At 47.2% G+C, this 17,501-nt stretch overlaps 2 protein-coding genes and 1 long non-coding RNA gene across 7 annotated transcripts; 2 read left to right on the top strand and 1 right to left on the bottom strand.

Moving 5' to 3' along the window:
• The first annotated feature begins 452 nt into the window (after positions 1–452).
• Positions 453–7,137, top strand: LOC124864117 (CDP-diacylglycerol--inositol 3-phosphatidyltransferase-like). Of its 4 annotated transcripts, XM_047358750.1 has the most exons (7): positions 458–851; positions 2,754–2,888; positions 3,047–3,200; positions 3,847–3,928; positions 3,996–4,077; positions 4,739–4,909; positions 6,669–7,137. In XM_047358750.1, exons 1-6 carry the CDS (start codon positions 770–772, stop codon positions 4,879–4,881), a joined length of 678 nt encoding a protein of 225 aa, XP_047214706.1. In that variant the 5' UTR covers positions 458–769; the 3' UTR covers positions 4,882–4,909; positions 6,669–7,137. The 4 variants fall into 4 exon arrangements, with proteins under 4 accessions (XP_047214707.1, XP_047214706.1, XP_047214705.1 ...); XM_047358751.1 differs by lacking the exon at positions 4,739–4,909 and having other exon boundaries at positions 453–851; XM_047358749.1 differs by having other exon boundaries at positions 469–851; positions 4,739–7,137.
• On the bottom strand, positions 6,501–8,337 carry LOC124864118. Its single transcript, XR_007037264.1, has 2 exons — positions 8,232–8,337; positions 6,501–7,197 (listed from the first exon to the last, which is right to left on the bottom strand). It is a non-coding gene; the product is annotated as an uncharacterized LOC124864118 (long non-coding RNA).
• Positions 8,338–8,520: 183 nt separating this feature from the next.
• On the top strand, positions 8,521–17,377 carry LOC124864116 (myc-associated zinc finger protein-like). Of its 2 annotated transcripts, none has more exons than XM_047358747.1 (8): positions 8,521–9,366; positions 11,388–11,538; positions 11,884–12,269; positions 12,428–12,678; positions 12,759–12,822; positions 13,594–13,765; positions 14,028–14,412; positions 16,769–17,377. In XM_047358747.1, exons 1-7 carry the CDS (start codon positions 9,334–9,336, stop codon positions 14,345–14,347), a joined length of 1,377 nt encoding a protein of 458 aa, XP_047214703.1. In that variant the 5' UTR covers positions 8,521–9,333; the 3' UTR covers positions 14,348–14,412; positions 16,769–17,377. The 2 variants fall into 2 exon arrangements, with proteins under 2 accessions (XP_047214703.1, XP_047214704.1); XM_047358748.1 differs by lacking the exon at positions 8,521–9,366 and adding an exon at positions 9,385–9,623.
• Positions 17,378–17,501: the final 124 nt, after the last annotated feature.

Genomic DNA, 17,501 nt, shown 5'->3' with positions numbered 1-17,501 from the left:
GGAAGTAGAAAATGCTTTTTCAAACAAGTGTTTTAAAACTCGCAGAGCGATAAACTGTCTAACGTGACGGCAACTCAGTCCACATTTTCGGAGCAGCTATAGAAAAGGTCACCGCTAAGTTAACGCTTAGTTTTTTGCACTTGAACCCTTGTGTGACCTTAACATTCTGTTTACTCCCCTTGTCTGACGGGTCACAAATGACCCGCCCTACCAAAGCCCCAAAATAATGCAGCTTCATTGAATTTTAAATCCAAAATCTATTTTGCATGATGAAACAACTTATCAATTTAACTTAATTGAATTCATTTTTGTTACGATCACCGATGAACGGTATTACACCGGTTTGGTTTTTTTACCACAAACTGTCAACAGTTTTCTTTTACACAGTAAAGGTTTATTATTGCTACTATATAAATGTGAAGTAATTACTTCTGAATTAATTATATTGAAAGGGGAAAAAAACAGTCAGTTTTTTGTCAACCGTTTATTCTTTACTATTTTTAGCAAGTGAACTATAAAAATACTTCTATACTATTTCTCTCATGTGCAGCACACAGCTTTTGTCTTGCAGTCCTTATTCCAGGGGCAGAACTGGCACCTTTGTTCTGACTGACCCAGCTGCAGCCTCAGGTGGATCAGATCCAACAGTCTACTGAGCGACCCATGCTTTTATTCTGAAGGACATACTAGCTTCCGTCCTTCCAGCCGAACGCGAACAGTCAGCGATAGAGGTTCGAGTGCTGTCAAACCGAGGGAAATCCCTAGAAAGATGCCAGGTTCGGATCAGGATCCAGCGCAGAACTCTGCGATGACTCAGGAAAACATTTTCCTCTTTGTTCCGAATTTAATCGGTGAGTTTTTTCCCTCCATCATGTTAGCTTAGCGTTAGCCATCATGGCGGCGCCGCGTTGAGCAGACGGTTGAAAAAAAGGACACATTTAGAGAATCTGTGGCTCTAACCTGGTTCTGCTGACCCAATGACGCCCGGAGTCAAAACTACAAGAATTCAAAGCATGATTAAATTAGTAGATTCTCTTTTTTTTTTTTTTTTCTTGTGTTTTAAATTCGTAGATAAGAGATTTGGACTTCTTATTTTTGTAAATCCAAATCAAGAGTCCCGGAAGTGGCTTTAAAGATTTTTATAAAATACAGAAAAACCTAATTTTGAGTAAACGTTGTGTCCAGTTCCGATGGGGGGCATGATTATTGTAAGAACGAACCTAGTTCATCTAATGGTTGAGATTTAACTGGTTGGAAAAGACCCACGGTCAAACATATAATCCAAAACCAAAGTTTGAGTCCAGTTTACTCGGAGTCTGACTGCAGATGTTCTGTTTTTTTTGCCCCAAAGAGAACATTAGAGAACAACGAGCATCATGAAGACAAAGAAACCTAACACACAGGTCAGGGAGAACGTTCTGGAGCAGGTTTAGGTTCTACAACAATATTTTAAGCTTTGAACGTCTCACAGAGCTCTGAACATGGAGAGAGGATGGACCACCTGCAGACCTACCAAGACGTGGACATCCACCTAAACTGACCCATGGTAACTCTGGAGGTCCACAACTCGGGTGGAAGGATCTTTCCTGATGACAACTCTTAGTCGTGCTCTCCACAAATATTACCCTTTATAGAAGACAGAAGGAATCCTGTTTGCATTTTGTCATAAACCCTGACCCAGGAACCACTGTCCCCCCTTGTGAAACATGGTGGTGGCAGCATCATGCTGTGGGAAGCTGGTCAGAGGTGATAGGAAGATGGATGGAGCAAAATCCAGGACCATCCTGTAAGGAAACCTGTCAGAGACTAGGGTGGAGGTTCACCTTCCAGCAGGACGACCACCCTGAAGATCCAGCCAGAGACACAATGGATGGTTTAGATAAAAGCACATTAATGTGTTAGAAAGACCTAGTCAAAGTCCAGACCTAAATCTAACTGAGAATCTGTGGGAAGACTTGAGAACTGATGTTCTCCATCCAACCTGACAGAGCTTGAGATGTTCTACAAAGAAGAACTGAGTCTGTAGATGTTCAATGAAACAATAGCTGCACACGTGGAGGGAGGAAACAACACCACCCAGTGAAGATGGAGTTGGAGCAGATCTCCTTCTTTGCTTACACCTCTTCTGTATGCCAGGCTTCAGGTACTTGATAGCAGGCTCTGATGTTGAAGAGATCCATTCCATGCTGCAGTGGTCCTGGGTTCGAATCCTAGCAAGGTCCAGCCTTCTTCTCATGCTTTCTCTATACATGCATGTGTTCTGGAGGGAGGAATATAAATATATCAGATTTTTCTTTGTGAAAGGTGATGTTCACCATGTGTCATTCGTTGATAGCGATGTAAAAGTATTAGATGACTGAGGGTCCTGCAGAACCTGGTAACGGGCTGAGCTATTTTAGCCTGTTGAACCAGATGCTTTGGATCTGCAGAACACCAGCACCAGGCGACTGGGAATGTAAAAACCAGAGCATGCCAAAGGTCAGAGGTCAAGAGATAAATACACGGTTCCTCTTAAGTTCCTCGTATTTGTCTTATCGTTTGCCTGCCTGACTCCTGAGGATGATCTGGGACCAATAATCAGGATGATTGTGACCTTCATCTGTGTCCTCAGTTCATACAACTTGAATCTGTTGAGATGATTAACTGGTTTCTGGTTGGCTCCTCCCACAGGAAACTGCTTTAAATCAGTGGATTTTTCTTCCAGCTGGTCACTGATCTCTGCTGTGTGTGTGTGTGTGTGTGTGTCGGTGCAGGGTACGCCCGGGTGGTGTTGGCTCTGCTCGCCTTCTTCCTGATGCCCTGCTGCCCGTGGCCAGCTGTCTTCTGCTACCTGCTCAGCGCTCTGCTCGACGCCTTCGACGGTCACGCTGCACGAGCGCTCAACCAGTGTACGTATCTGCACTCCTTCAGGAATCATTCGTCAAACATCTCAGGATTTGTCCGTAAATCGTAGGAAAGTTGGATTTCTTTGCTTTAAAAAGAAAACATGCTTTCTATTCCCTCAGTGGGACCTGACAAGCTTCGGCTCTGGGTTCTTTCCTTTCAGCCACCAAGTTTGGAGCCATGATGGACATGCTGACGGACCGCTGCGCCACCATGTGTCTCCTGGTCAACCTGTCGCTGCTCTACCCCTCCTACACCTTCCTGTTCCAGCTCAGCATGTGTCTGGACATCGCCAGCCATTGGCTACACCTGCACAGGTGAGTTAGCTGCTTCATCTGTTCTGTTAGTCAAAAAAGAACCACTGGAGCAGGTCTGAAGCTGCAGGTCTATTGGAGGAGCATGACCTGATTTTTCTGCTCTTCCTGGTGGAAGAACATTGGATCATCTGCAGCGTTTAGCAGGTTAAGGTAACCAACCTCAGATGAAGAACAACAGACATATTCCACCTCATTCAGTTCACAGAACTGGAACAAAATGCAGAATGGAGCACGCTCTGCGATGAGTTCATAGGCTGCAGAAAAACCAACATGCAGCTGCTGTGGGATCCATGAACGTCTGACGTGAAGAGCACCCACCCCCAAGGGGGTCTCACAGAACCACTGGAGGCAAAAATCACTCTGTGGTTCCTGCACAGCTTTCCTCTTCCTCCCAGAGCTCCGCCTCCAAGCTGCTGGACTTGTTTGGTGACGCACGCCTGAAGATGAAGAAGACGGGTTCAGAAGCTCCAAAGCGTTCCCGGTTTCCACAGCTCAGAACCGAACACCAGACATTAATGAACAGGAAGTGGTCAGAAGTTCTTTTACTTTTAATGAACATTAATTCTGTCTGGGCCGCAACATAGTCCTGGTTTGGGTTCTGTCTGTGACTGAGTGTCCTGATGGTGATCATGTTGGTCTTCCTCAGCTCCACATTAAAGGGATCCGGAAGTCACAAAACCATCGACTTGTCTGGGAACCCAGTCCTCCGACTCTACTACACCTCAAAGGTCAGAACCGAACCCGCACGTCCGTTTTTAATGAAAATTGTTTAATAAACGTGTCTGTGGGTTTCAGCCGGTGCTGTTTGTGATGTGTGCTGGGAACGAACTCTTCTTCTGCCTGCTCTACATCCTGCATCACATAGAAGATCCTGCAGGTAAGAGCTTCTCCTGGTCTTCACTTCTGCTATGACACTGATTCTGTGACAGAACCCAGAGCATGATCCATCTGCCACCGTGCTGAACATTTAGTGAAATCCTGTAAAGGTTTCTTGTCTTCTCTTCTCAAACATATTGCACCCGAAACAGAAAATGTTGTCAGCTTTCTTGTTTAGACCATTATTTTCTAGCTTTCAACGCAGCTTCCTCCGTTGACTCCGCTGTAAAACCACGTTGGTCTTCCTGCTGAACCATTGGCTCAGTTCCAGGTGAAGGAAACTCATCCAATGAGGTTTAGATGAAAGGTTCAACCTCATCGGATGAGTTTCTGTTCTTCAGCAGCAGACCTGTAATTCCCATCGTGTGGGTTCAGCCGTGTCCTCGGATCAACGACCGGCTTCAGAACCAATATTTCTTCCTCTGTGGTTTTTCTCCGTCTGGAGCTAAAATTAAACCCTGAGCTTTGACCTAAATACTCAGAATCCAAGTAGACTAAAGCTTCTTTCTTTTTCCATACATGGAATGTGCTCTGGGTCAGATTCCTTGTATGGTGCGCATTCAGAACCAGGATTGGCGCTGTTCCAGTTGCTTCAGCTTGGCTTCAACATAGAACGGTTCCTTTGAAGGTAAAATGTTCCCATGTGTGTCTCTGTGTGGCAGCCTGGCTCTTCCAGCTGCTGGGAGTCTGTGGGATCATCTGTCTGCTGAAGTCCAGCATCAGCGTCCTGCACCTCATCACTGCCTCGCAGAACATGGCCGCCCTGGACGCGTCCGAACGGAGGATGCTGTCCAAGAAGTACTGAGAGGTCGGGAAGAGGCGGAGCCGCAATGGTCGGGTTTACTCGTGTTCTCGTGGCAGCATGTATTAAAAAAATTATTTATGACCAAATTTGACACAATAATATTCCACATGCAGGCACCTGCGAGAACTTTCTGAGTTTGCTTTTGTTTGCTGCAGATACGTCTGTCATTTTCTGTCTGTACATTTAGGAATTAAATATCGGGACTCAGGATTAGAACCGAAACATCCCAAACACTGGATTCAAATGTTCTGAGATCAATAAGTTGGCAGATTTAGTAATTTCTGAAGATTATTTCCTTCCAGAGATCACAGTGGGGTCCAGAGCCCTAACCTTCTCTGCTCAGATGAAAGAACAAGATGGCAGCAATGCTGTTTCTAGCCACCAGGGGGCGCAATCAGCGTTCAGACTCAGATATTATGAATTATGAAAACAACAAAATCCATCAGTTTGGAGTTGCATCATGGAGATAAGCATGCAGTGATGTTGGCCTCCAGGAACACCGTGAGTAGTTCTGATGATCACCTGAGTCCCACTGTCTCCAGAGGGATCCACCACACATCTCCATCAGGTTCATGATGTCATCTTTGGGATTTGTGACTTTAGACACGTGCTAAAATCCCTCCTGAGCGATGAGATCAGGTAGTCGGCTGGGCAGCACCAGGACATGCGTCTCATTGGTTCAGAAGGTTTGAATTGGTTTCATGTGGAATGTTTCCAGAGTGGGTCGGTGGGGTGGATGATGTGTTAACCAGGTTCTGGTGTCTTCTAACAACCAGCTTAGAATGAACTGCAATGATTGAACCATTAATTAGTCCTCAACAGATGACCGAGACCACCCAGAACTTTCATTGTTGTCCTGGGATTGAAACAGATCCAGGTCAGTCATGTTCCTGATTGGTTGCTGTGGCTTTAGGTGGCCACCAGGTGTCACTGTCCTGAGTGAGACTGAAGCCTTGAGGTGAGGAACCTTCAGAAGGTTTCACCTGCCCATCACTACCTACATCTCAGATACGTTTGTCCTCAATCTGTCCAGACTGGATCACATGACTGGAGATGGATGCTGGGTCCAGGATGTAAAGAGGATCAGTCTATTTACCAGAACCAGTTCCATGTCTGGAAGATGTTGTTGGTGTCCACCTCACACACAACACACACATGCAGAGTGACTGATCCAGGACCATGACCTTCCTGTTATCTGTCAAGGTTCTCTGGATCTACAGTTCTCCATGTTCTGAGAGTCTTTCAGAGTCCAGAACCTCCATGTTGTTGGATTCAGTCACATGTTGATTCTTTGCTTCAGTCGTGCTCCACAGAAACAAGAAACAGAACATTAGAGGAGCAGAATCTTCTCAGTTTCTGTCTAGTGCTGTTCCCATCTCCACACGCTGACGGAGGGAACCCGGCACATAAAACGTCATTCCTCATGAATTCATCCGGGTCAAACTGGGTCTCTGAAAGCTTTGGTCTGTCTCGGTCCATCTGAGTCCTGACTGGTTCGTTTTATCTTCTCTGATTCCTGTGAACTTGTTTCGAAATGTTCGGTATTTGGTGTCCAGGAGGTTAGAGGTTCCTGGTTCTGACGGAGCCGGGCTGACGGGTAAAAACGGTCCGTTTGCTGCTCCAATGTATTCAGCTGAACTGTTAGTATTTTATCAAAGGAGTGTTTTACAAAAATGTAATTTATTTATTTTCATCATGATTGTTTTTTAAATTTACTGTAAAATTCCAAGAGAACTTCCCAAAAAAAATGCTTCGGTTGTCGGGCCTAAAGCTTGTTGTTTTTCCAGGAAGCCGGTCCGGACCGTGATCCGGTGTGGGGTTCGGTATGTTCAGGGTACGGTGGCCTGGAAGTGTAAAAACAAAGAAACTGCAAAGATCCATCAAATAAAGTGAAGCAAAAAAAGGAAGCAGAGGACATTTTAAACGTGGACAGTTTGAATTTGAGTTGCAGCAACTTGGGGGAAAAATTATTCTGGAATGTTTTCTAGATTGATTTGGGCTTTTTGGGTCGGTCTTCAGGTGTAAACCATCAAACAAGATTGGTGTGTTGAGTTGCTGCAGAACCAATGAATGCATTTAACATTAAAATGTCGTTATGGTTTAAGGTTCTGCAACAGTTTGATTGAAAATGTGGGAATGAGGTGAAAAAACTGGGAATCTTTGGGTTTTTTCATCTGTTCTTTAGTGTCTTTATTTGTTTTTTAATTTGATGTAAAAAATAATGTTTGGCAGAAATAAAGTTGTTGCTTCAGCTCATTACGGATGGTGTTTTCTATCAGGATGTTTCAGATGTTGGTGCAGAGATGGACGCTCCAACTGTGGAACCACTGAGGAACATTATTAGTTCAGGTTCTCCTGCTGCGAACAGAGTGGCTGCTGGGAAAATTATTTATCAACCAAACGAAGATCAATAATTCAGTTTTTCCTCTTTTTGTTCCTCCCAACATGAAGTTTCCAGAGTAAATTAATTGACCCCAGAGATCTACACGGTAACAATAATAAGTTCTTTTACTTAAAGAACCAGAACCAGCAGGTCATTGGCCCGGGACATGATGGTTCAGATGACTCCAGGCAGTGAAACATTAGATGGTTCTCCACAAGGAGAAGGATCTGCACCACCTGGGTCAGAGTTTCGACTTGGGTTAGAACCTTCCCTCCAACATGCTGCTGTTGGACCAGCGCTTTGACAGTCGGGTCAGAACCTTTTCTCCAACTTGCTGCAGCTGCCATTCCCCGGGAGGCTGCGAGTGTTATTCCTCCATAGTTGGAGCTCACGCTCTGCTCCCAATCTTCTAAAAAGTGGGACCACCACCCCCTTGTCCAATGTCCCGGTCCTCCATGTGACACTGGAAATGGGTCAGCCAGAACATGAAATCAAACAAATATTAATATATTCATTACGGTTGAAGACGATCGTGGTCCTCCCCGCTGGTTTCAGCCTCTGAACTCACGGATCAGGATCTGTCAGACTAGAACAGGGGTGTCCAAAGTCGGTCCTGGAGGGCCGGTGTCCCTGCAGGTTTTAGATGTTTCCCTGCTTTAACCTCATAAATGGGAACCAGGTGAGCTGAAGCAGGAGAACATCTAAAACACCCCTGGACTAGAACATCCAACTGGAGAAAGAGGCTTCAGAATCCAGTGTAGTGTTTCAAGAAATCCCAGAACTCGGGTCTTTGTCCTCATTGCTGACATTATTGTCCTCATCATCTCCGCCCACCCTCCACCAGGTAACCAGGAGGTTGTAATATATTTTTAAATTTTGCAGTAGACATGTATTTATGTATTTGTAAGTAAAACTGTTTCTAAAGTTAAAAAAGTAGTACTGTGGGCCCCTCCTCCCAGAGTCTCACCATGGCAACCAGTGATTAAGCAGGTGTACGTGACTTCTCGATAATATGACCTGTCGGACTCTGCTGCTTCGCGCTTGACATTTTTTCTTCTTCGCATGTTTGTAGTTTTCTTGAAAGCCTAAAATGAAACAATAATAGAAGAAGAAGTTGCTTGTTCTCAATGGATGCACGAACCTGTAATATTGCTGAATGTTGTGACCCAGACAGATCGGAACCTTAAATTCTGTTTCTTCTGAATGAAGTTCGGCGAGCCACGCGGTCATGCGCACACGTCACGCTTCATCCAGCTGTTGCACCTGCGCGAATCGTTACCTTTAAGATGCTCGAGGGATAAAGCCTCGAACCGGACACCATTCAACTAGGAGTTCGGCCAGCCCGGTCCGGTCCGTTTGGTCGACCTTTGTTCCTGACCGACAGCCGCGGGGAGGTTCTGTTCGGCACTGTGGACGGATTAACGGCCGAGCGGAGGCTTTAAATGTCGGAGGAAACCCACGGCACGAGACGGGGTCCGCGCGGAGGGAGCACGAGCCCAACCCTTTCCCTTTAAAGCGCCGACAGAGGGGGGAGAAGAAGAGATCAAAGAGGAGAGGGAGGAGGGAGCGAGGAAAAAAACAGAAAGATGTCCTCCAAGCACCGAGGCGGAGCCACGCACCAAGGCCGGCCGAGGGCCTGCTGAACAGGGGAGGAGCTGCAGGCAACACCGAGGCTTGGATCCTGCAGCCAAGGCCTTCCTGGAGATCCGAATAAAACTGACCCGAAAAGATCTGCAGATCAGAACCGACACGGTCCAGCTGCTCGTCCGAATCAATATTACCTCCAGCCTGCATGCACTTAACTGGTTTTATTCCAGCAGACTGAAGATGTTTGTATTAAAATGCACCATGACACCAACCATTCCGCCGCATTTACAAGCCATTATCATTACTGGGCCATAACGGAAGCAGAACCGAGCCGTGCAGGGTTAGTTGAGCTGAACGTCGTCAGTTAACATCCTGACAGGCAGACAGGAGCCACCGGGCCCCAGATCCATTATCAAAGCATTTCTCCCTGGGCTCCCGGGCCCTCCTCTTTCTCCTCCCTCCCCTCTCTGCGGCCCCTCAGCATGGACACCTCCTGGAGCAATTTCCTCTTCCAGGTAGGTGTTTATTCAGGCTGGAGGAGAACATGGAGGGTGGTGGTGGAGGTCACAGAGGGGTCAGGGTGAAGCTGCAGGTGTGCTTCAGAGATCCACCTGTTCTGAGAGTGTCTGTGACGACCAGCGATGATGTTAAAGATGCAACCCAGTGGTGAATTTATTCAGCATTAACAATAAAAACCCAGCTTGGAAAGAATCTCATTTCTGCAGAAGTGGAGAAGAAGTCCTGTTAGTTTGGGTTCATGACATCACAGCAGGTACCAGGATGGAGTTAGTGAACACTGAACAGCTTCTGAGCAACTTTGGGTTGGGTTCTGTGCTGATGCTGAAGGATTTGTGTTGCAAACTTAATGGGTTTGAGGTTGACTCTGATGAACCTCCAAGCCAAGATAGTTGCTGCTGCTGGAGGAGGTTCTAACTGGTTCTAACTGGTTGGTGCTGATTTGTTCATAGAATGAATACTTGCTGGTCTCTGCTTGTATCACCTTTTAAATAGTGACTTTACTGCCAAAGTTAAATATAACCCGTTACATAGAAATCATTACTGGAAACAGAACCGCTGAACGGTCCTGATGCAGAACTTTGTGTTCCGTCATCACCATCATTTTTCTGACCAATCAGAGTGCAGAGAGACACGCTCACACCCTCATTCACTTCCAGTAGATATTAGCTCTGTAGAAACTGGACCTGACGGTTCTGTTTAACCTGTCGGTAGCTGTGTATCTACTGTGGGCTCCACCAGAACAGAAGGGAATCACCATAGCAACCAGTGACTGGTTCTTTCCTTCTGCAGCAGCTTGTTTCAGCTCACATTGATTCAATATGGCTGCCTAAAACTAAAGCTCACAGATCTGCCTCAGTGAGGTATGAGGTGGTCATGTTGCTGGGTTCCTGATGGGTTTAACTGGTTCCTGATGGGTTTAACTGGTTCCTGATGGGTTTAACTGGTTCCTGATGGGTTTAACTGGTTCCTGGTGGGTTTAACTGGTTCCTGATGGGTTTAACTGGTTCCTGGTGGGTTTAACTGGTTCCTGGTGGGTTTAACTGGTTCCTGGTGGGTTTAACTGGTTCCTGATGGGTTTAACTGGTTCCTGATGGGTTTAACTGGTTCCTGGTGGGTTTAACTGGTTCCTGATGGGTTTAACTGGTTCCTGATGGGTTTAACTGGTTCCTGATGGGTTTAACTGGTTCCTGATGGGTTTAACTGGTTCCTGATGGGTTTAACTGGTTCCTGATGGGTTTAACTGGTTCCTGATGGGTTTAACTGGTTCCTGATGGGTTTAACTGGTTCCTGATGGGTTTAACTGGTTCCTGGTGGGTTTAACTGGTTCCTGGTGGGTTTAACTGGTTCCTGATGGGTTTAACTGGTTCCTGATGGGTTTAACTGGTTCCTGATGGGTTTAACTGGTTCCTGATGGGTTTAACTGGTTCCTGATGGGTTTAACTGGTTCCTGATGGGTTTAACTGGTTCCTGATGGGTTTAACTGGTTCCTGATGGGTTTAACTGGTTCCTGATGGGTTTAACTGGTTCCTGATGGGTTTAACTGGTTCCTGATGGGTTTAACTGGTTCCTGATGGGTTTAACTGGTTCCTGATGGGTTTAACTGGTTCCTGGTGGGTTTAACTGGTTCCTGGTGGGTTTAACTGGTTCCTGATGGGTTTAACTGGTTCCTGATGGGTTTAACTGGTTCCTGATGGGTTTAACTGGTTCCTGATGGGTTTAACTGGTTCCTGATGGGTTTAACTGGTTCCTGATGGGTTTAACTGGTTCCTGATGGGTTTAACTGGTTCCTGGTGGGTTTAACTGGTTCCTGATGGGTTTAACTGGTTCCTGATGGGTTTAACTGGTTCCTGATGGGTTTAACTGGTTCCTGATGGGTTTAACTGGTTCCTGATGGGTTTAACTGGTTCCTGATGGGTTTAACTGAGGGAAGCGGATATGTTTTTCTTCTGAAAGTGACCATGACGCAGAACTTTATAGAAAAATAAAAAGCTGCGCATTAACCCAGATGTTTTTACAGACGACACCGACTCAGAGCCAACCTGAGACTCCGCTTCAGTCCGAGCTGATGCCGGACCTGACCGGCTCGGCTCAGAGTCCTCCGGCGGAGCACGTTGTGACGCCCCCGTCCACTGTTGACACGGCCGCTCTGAGCGAGGAGCCGCTGCCAGGTGAGGTTGTCCCGTTCAGATGAACAGCAGAGATCCTGAGATCAGACCATGGAGTCTGGTGGCTTCTGCTCCTGGAAAACGAGATGCTGGATGGAGTAGATGTTTTCTGCTAGCATCTACTTCTCATTTTTTTTGTTTTAATTTGATGATATTTCCCCTTCCTGATCCGGCACGGAGCCAAAAATCTGTACCGGACCTTTCTCCAATATGTCCGTTTGGTTTCCTGATTTTAAAGTTGTTCTGGTGCACTTTGTCTGCTCCAATAAAATCCAAACTGATTTCCATACACTGGAATAATCTGTCAACAGAATCTGATCAGTGTCTGTTAATGTCTTTGCCTCTCAGTCAAGCCTCTTTCCAAACCGGGCCGTCCGGCCCACATTTGCGCCACCTGCAACAAGGAGTTCAAGAACAGCTACAACCTGCGGCGGCACCAGTCCGTCCACACTGGCATCAAGATGAAGGACCGAGCGGCGCGGGAGAAGGAGGACGGAGCGAAGGCGGGACGGTTGGAGAAGCAGACCATCCCCCTGTCTCTGCTTCAGCTCACACTGCCCCCTCAGCCTCCACCTCCTGCCTTCACCGGTCCAGACACCCTCTCCCAGTCCGGTCCACTTGCCAACCAGGACGCCCAGCCGGTCTCCGTGTCCATCGCTCCGGCAACTGTCACCATGGCTGCTCCGCCTCAGCCGATCCAGGCTGCGATCGTTGTCGTGGGCTCCATGGACCAGGTGGGTTTGCTGGTTCTGGAGGTATGGAGCCTGATTCTGAATCCAGAACTTGTTTACATGTTGTTCATGCAGATTTTACTTGTTCTACCAAAACATTTGGCCTCCAGATGGAAAACATTACTTATGATGAAATACACTTCCCTTGTTTGGCTGCACAGAATCCCAACCCAGCTCCCAACACCAACCAGGTGAGGAAGAACCACGCCTGCGAGGCCTGCGGCAAGGCCTTCCGAGACGTCTACCACCTGAACCGGCACCGGCTGTCTCACTCTGACGAGAAGCCGTACTCCTGTCCCATCTGCCAGCAGCGCTTCAAGAGGAAAGACCGGATGAGCTACCACGTCCGCTCTCACCAGGGCGGCGTGGAGAAACCCTACATCTGTCCTCACTGCTCCAAGGCCTTCTCCAGGTAGGACCTGAGATATCCGATGACTTCTCCCCAGCAGAGCCAAACCCCAAGTCACTTTCCTGTCTGCATGTGTGTCTCAGGCCGGATCACCTTAACAGTCATGTCCGACAGGTCCACTCCACAGAGAGGCCCTTCAAGTGCACGGTAAGCTCCGGATCAGTTCCCCTGTTTTAGTCTAAAAGCCTCCTAACAGGAGTCGTGATGAACGGTACCGCCCACTAACCCTACAGTTAGTTTTCTTCCAGGTCACAGAGTGATGGACAGATTTATGTCATCATTGCCGAGCCACGAGGACTGGACCATGTTACTGTTTCTTCTGATAACATCTTCTCATTCTTGCTTTGAAAACTAGCAGCAGGCCAGAAACCTTTAGGCCCAAAGCTTGAAACCAGAACCAATAAGGTCATCATTTTTCTACCACATTCTGAATTTACTAAACTAAAACAATTTCTTTTTATTCTGTGATGTTTTACTGAAATACAAGTGATTCCTGGTGGCTCTGGTTCTGTCAGATGGGTTAGAACCTGGGTTGCAGTAAAACACAGTGGAGAATTATAAGCCATTTATCTGGTGTGTTCTTACAGTTCATGTGTGACAAGTTCCTGCTCTGGACTATCTGAACCGGAGGATGGACCCTCCCTGCGCTTCATGTCCAGAACTGAAACAGATTTAAACTTCTGAGATGTTCTGGTAAAATGGTGGAAGCATCTGGATGATTAAAAACATGAAGTGTGTGGAAAATATGTCACAATATTTCAGCAGCCATATTGTTAACGGACTAAATATTCTTTCAGTTTGTTTCACTAAACGTTTCCAGGATTAACCCAATAAAATCTACACTTTGTTCTCTAATTATTCAAAACATGTAAAATATGTATCTTCTGTAATTTTCTTCACTTTAACTGATTTTTGCAGACCTGCACGTCAGCGTTTGCCACACGGGACCGCCTCCGTGCTCACCTGATCCGACACGAGGAGAAGGTGCCGTGCCACATCTGCGGGAAGCTGCTGTCTGCTGCGTACATCACCGACCACATGAGAGTCCACAACCAGTCGCAGCATCACTCCTGCCACCTCTGCAACCGCAGTAAGACGCTCAGACTGATCACTGCTGCATTCGATCACATGCTTTTATCAGAAACTGGTTTATATTCGCTGCCAGAATCATCCCTGACCCATCAAATGTAGGTTGGTCCGCTGCTGAAAATAGACCCGCTGTGCATGAACTTTTTTTCCTCTTTCATGAGAAGCCTCCACCATCCTGGAAGGATTTCATCCTCAATAAAAATCCTTCGTGTTTCCTTCCAGGTTTCTCAAGGTCTCAGTTCTTTTCACTGTCTGTGATGCAGGTTTCACCACCCTCACCTACCTGCGCGTCCACGCTCAGAAGCACCACGGTCAGGAGTGGAAGGAGAGCGGCGGGGTCCGGGGGGCCTTCGGTGGGGCCGGTGGCATGCTGCTCTGTCAGCTCTGCGGGGTCCAGTGTAAGACAGCAACGCAGCTCCAGGGTCACATGGGCACCCACGCCCAGCAGGGCGACCCCACCCCCAATCAGACAAGCGAGAAGCCCGTTGACACCACCAGTGTGGCGGGTACCGTGACCCGTCCGAACACGGTGGGGCTGCTGGTGACTGACTGCTCCAGTATTGCCGCCCAGCCCCACAGTTAGCACGCTCACAGGGAGGGGGGCGGGGCTTGGCGAGTAGGAGGAGGAGCCAGCAGCAGCCGGATCAGGTGGGTAAATCATCCTTTCCTTTCTCTTTTTTCAAACTTTAAATAGAGCGTTTCCAGGTGTGAGAAAGGGAATTTCAGTCTATTCTAACTCTACACACACACACACACACACACACACACACACACACACACACACACATGAATGAAATCAATGTATTGTGATGTCATGATGTAATAAAATCATCCAACAAAATCTCTCAGTTTCTCAGCGATCTGGAACAGATCAGGGTCAAGGAGGATTAAACAGAAAACTGATAAAAACGTGAAAAAACTGCAATAATCATCTGACCTTCCATCCACCTGTACCACCGATCGATGGGGGGCCGGGTTCTTATCTTCAGCAGTCACTGGGCAAGAGGCGGGTTTGCCCTGGACAGGACGCCAGTCCATCACACAGAGACCCACAGTCCAGAAACATGGACACACTCAGGTCTAAGGACACTCTGGAGAGACATGTTTCTGGACTGTTGGGAGAAGGACTGCAGGCAGGCTGGGATTCAAACCCAGGGTCCTACACACTACTACCCACTTGGTCCACTGTGTAGGCTGTAATCTGAACAGCAGAATCTGTGCTGCTCTGCTGCTGGTTCTGCTGCTGGTTCTGGTTTGATGATGCAGTAATGTTTGTCAGATGGCAGCAGTTCATGGTGGAATGGAGTCAGCTCCCCTCACTGTCCACTTCAGGGCCATCTCGTCCACTTTAATGCAGCTGGAGTACCACTCAGAGATGCAGCCACCATCTCCACCACAGCTCTGTAGAGTCTTGAAAAGATGCTGGGAGGAATTTCCTCAGAACGTTTTCCAGTATCAGCTGACGGTTCTGTAGTTGGGTCCAACATCTCATTGAGGTACTCTGTTAACTGCAAACTCATCAGCACAGTTGGACTTGTTCAGGTATTTAAATTAAAAGTTGATTCAGTCATTTTCTGCTTTAATTGATTAGAGGAAAACTGCACCATTTATTTACCAGTGAACTACAGAACCTGACAAAACTAACGAACCTCGGTGTGTTTTACTGGGATTTTATGTGACAAATCAACACAAAGGAGAGCAGAACTGTGAGGTGGAAGGAAATGATTCACAGGTTAACATTTTTTACAAAAACAAATCTGAAAAGTGCGGTGTGCTCTTCTGTGCAGCCTCCTTGACTCTGACACCTCAAGTAAAAACTAGTGCAGCCAACTGTCTGAAACCTGCGGAGGTCGGGGTACATCCAGAGGTCATGAGACCTGCAGAGGTCAGGGAACCTTGAGAGGTCAGGGTACATCCAGAGGTCATGAAACATGCAGAGGTCAGTGCACCTCCAGAGGTCATGAGACCTGCAGAGGTCAGGGAACCTTGAGAGGTCAGGGTACATCCAGAGGTCATGAAACATGCAGAGGTCAGTGCACCTCCAGAGGTCAAGGAACCTGCAGAGGTCAGGGAACCTCGAGAGGTCATGAAACATGAGGTCAGTGCACCTCCAGAGGTCAAGGAACCTCGAGAGGTCAGGGTACATCCAGAGGTCATGAAACATGAAGAGGTCAGGGAACCTTGAGAGGTCAGGGTACATCCAGAGGTCATGAAACATGAGGTCAGGGAACCTCCAGAGGTCATGAAACATGAAGAGGTCAGGGAACCTCCAGAGGTCAGGGAACCTGCTGAGGTCATGAAACCTGCAGAAGTCAGGGTACATCCAGAGGTCATGAAACATGAAGAGGTCAGGGAACCTTGAGAGGTCAGGGTACATCCAGAGGTCATGAAACATGAGGTCAGGGAACCTCCAGAGGTCATGAAACATGAAGAGGTCAGGGAACCTCCAGAGGTCAGGGAACCTGCTGAGGTCATGAAACCTGCAGAAGTCAGGGTACATCCAGAGGTCATGAAACATGAGGTCAGGGAACCTCCAGAGGTCATGAAACATGAAGAGGTCAGGGAACCTTGAGAGGTCAGGGTACATCCAGAGGTCATGAAACATGAAGAAGTCAGGGAACCTCCAGAGGTCATGAAACATGAAGAGGTCAGGGAACCTCCAGAGGTCATGAAACATGAAGAGGTCAGGGAACCTTGAGAGGTCAGGGAACCTCCAGAGGTCATGAAACATGAAGAGGTCAGGGAACCTTGAGAGGTCAGGGAACCTCCAGAGGTCATGAAACATGAAGAGGTCAGGGAACCTCCAGAGGTCATGAAACATGAAGAGGTCAGGGAACCTCCAGAGGTCATGAAACCTGCAGAGGTCAAGGAACCTGCTGAGGTCAGGTGCCAGCAGGTAGCTGCAGAAGGAATGTCTGTTTGCACTGAGAGCTGTTCCAGCAGAAGCATAATGAGGATTAAACATCAGTCTGTGTGATTGATGGGTTCTTGCTTTTCTTTCCAGATTTTTGCCAAACATGGACTTGGATCGGAAGAACCTTTCTGTTATTTTCTCGTGATGCAGCTGATCCGCCTCTGAGACTCTCACAGACTGCACACGGATTGGAACCTAACGGACATCGAAGAAAACCTGTTTGTTCATGATGGACGTGTATTTTCTTATCTCCATGGTTTCCCAGTTAGCTGTCATCATGTCACCAGTTTAACTTTAATGTGAGCTGCACGGCCTCTCATGGTTTTGTAATCCCGTTGCTGTTTTTATCCCATTTATACTCCATAATATCAGTGTTTGTTTCTGATGAAACTGATCGGATTTATACTCAGAATTTCCATTTTGCCTTCATCGGAGCAGGCGGCGCTGACAGGAGCAGGTTTCTGACAGGCCGGGCCTCCGTGTGCAGAACTTGTTTTGTACAGCTAACGAAGGCAGACCTCTGGTGTGCTGTAAATTCTCCTGAAGACTGAATGTTTGGTAGTTCTCTGTTCCATCAGATGTTATCTCCTTGAGTGATTAACTGTTTCATTGCTCCTTTGGTGACTCATCTTCTATGGCCGTTCATATTGATTGTAACTGATTGTTATCACTGGATTAAACTGAAGTCAAAAGCAAAAACTGTGGCTTTGACTTGAGATCAGCTGCAGGGACGGTTTCGTCTTATTGGACTGAGACACATTCAGGCTGAAGGAGACACAGAACAACCACAACCTGGTAGCAGAGACAAGTCATCATCTTCTGT

The sequence above is a fragment of the Girardinichthys multiradiatus genome, chromosome Y, assembly GCF_021462225.1.
Source record: "Girardinichthys multiradiatus isolate DD_20200921_A chromosome Y, DD_fGirMul_XY1, whole genome shotgun sequence".
In the NCBI taxonomy this organism is placed as follows: domain Eukaryota; kingdom Metazoa; phylum Chordata; class Actinopteri; order Cyprinodontiformes; family Goodeidae; genus Girardinichthys; species Girardinichthys multiradiatus.
The sequence above is the reverse complement of the archived record's forward strand: the minus strand, read 5'-3'. Positions and strand labels throughout refer to the sequence as shown.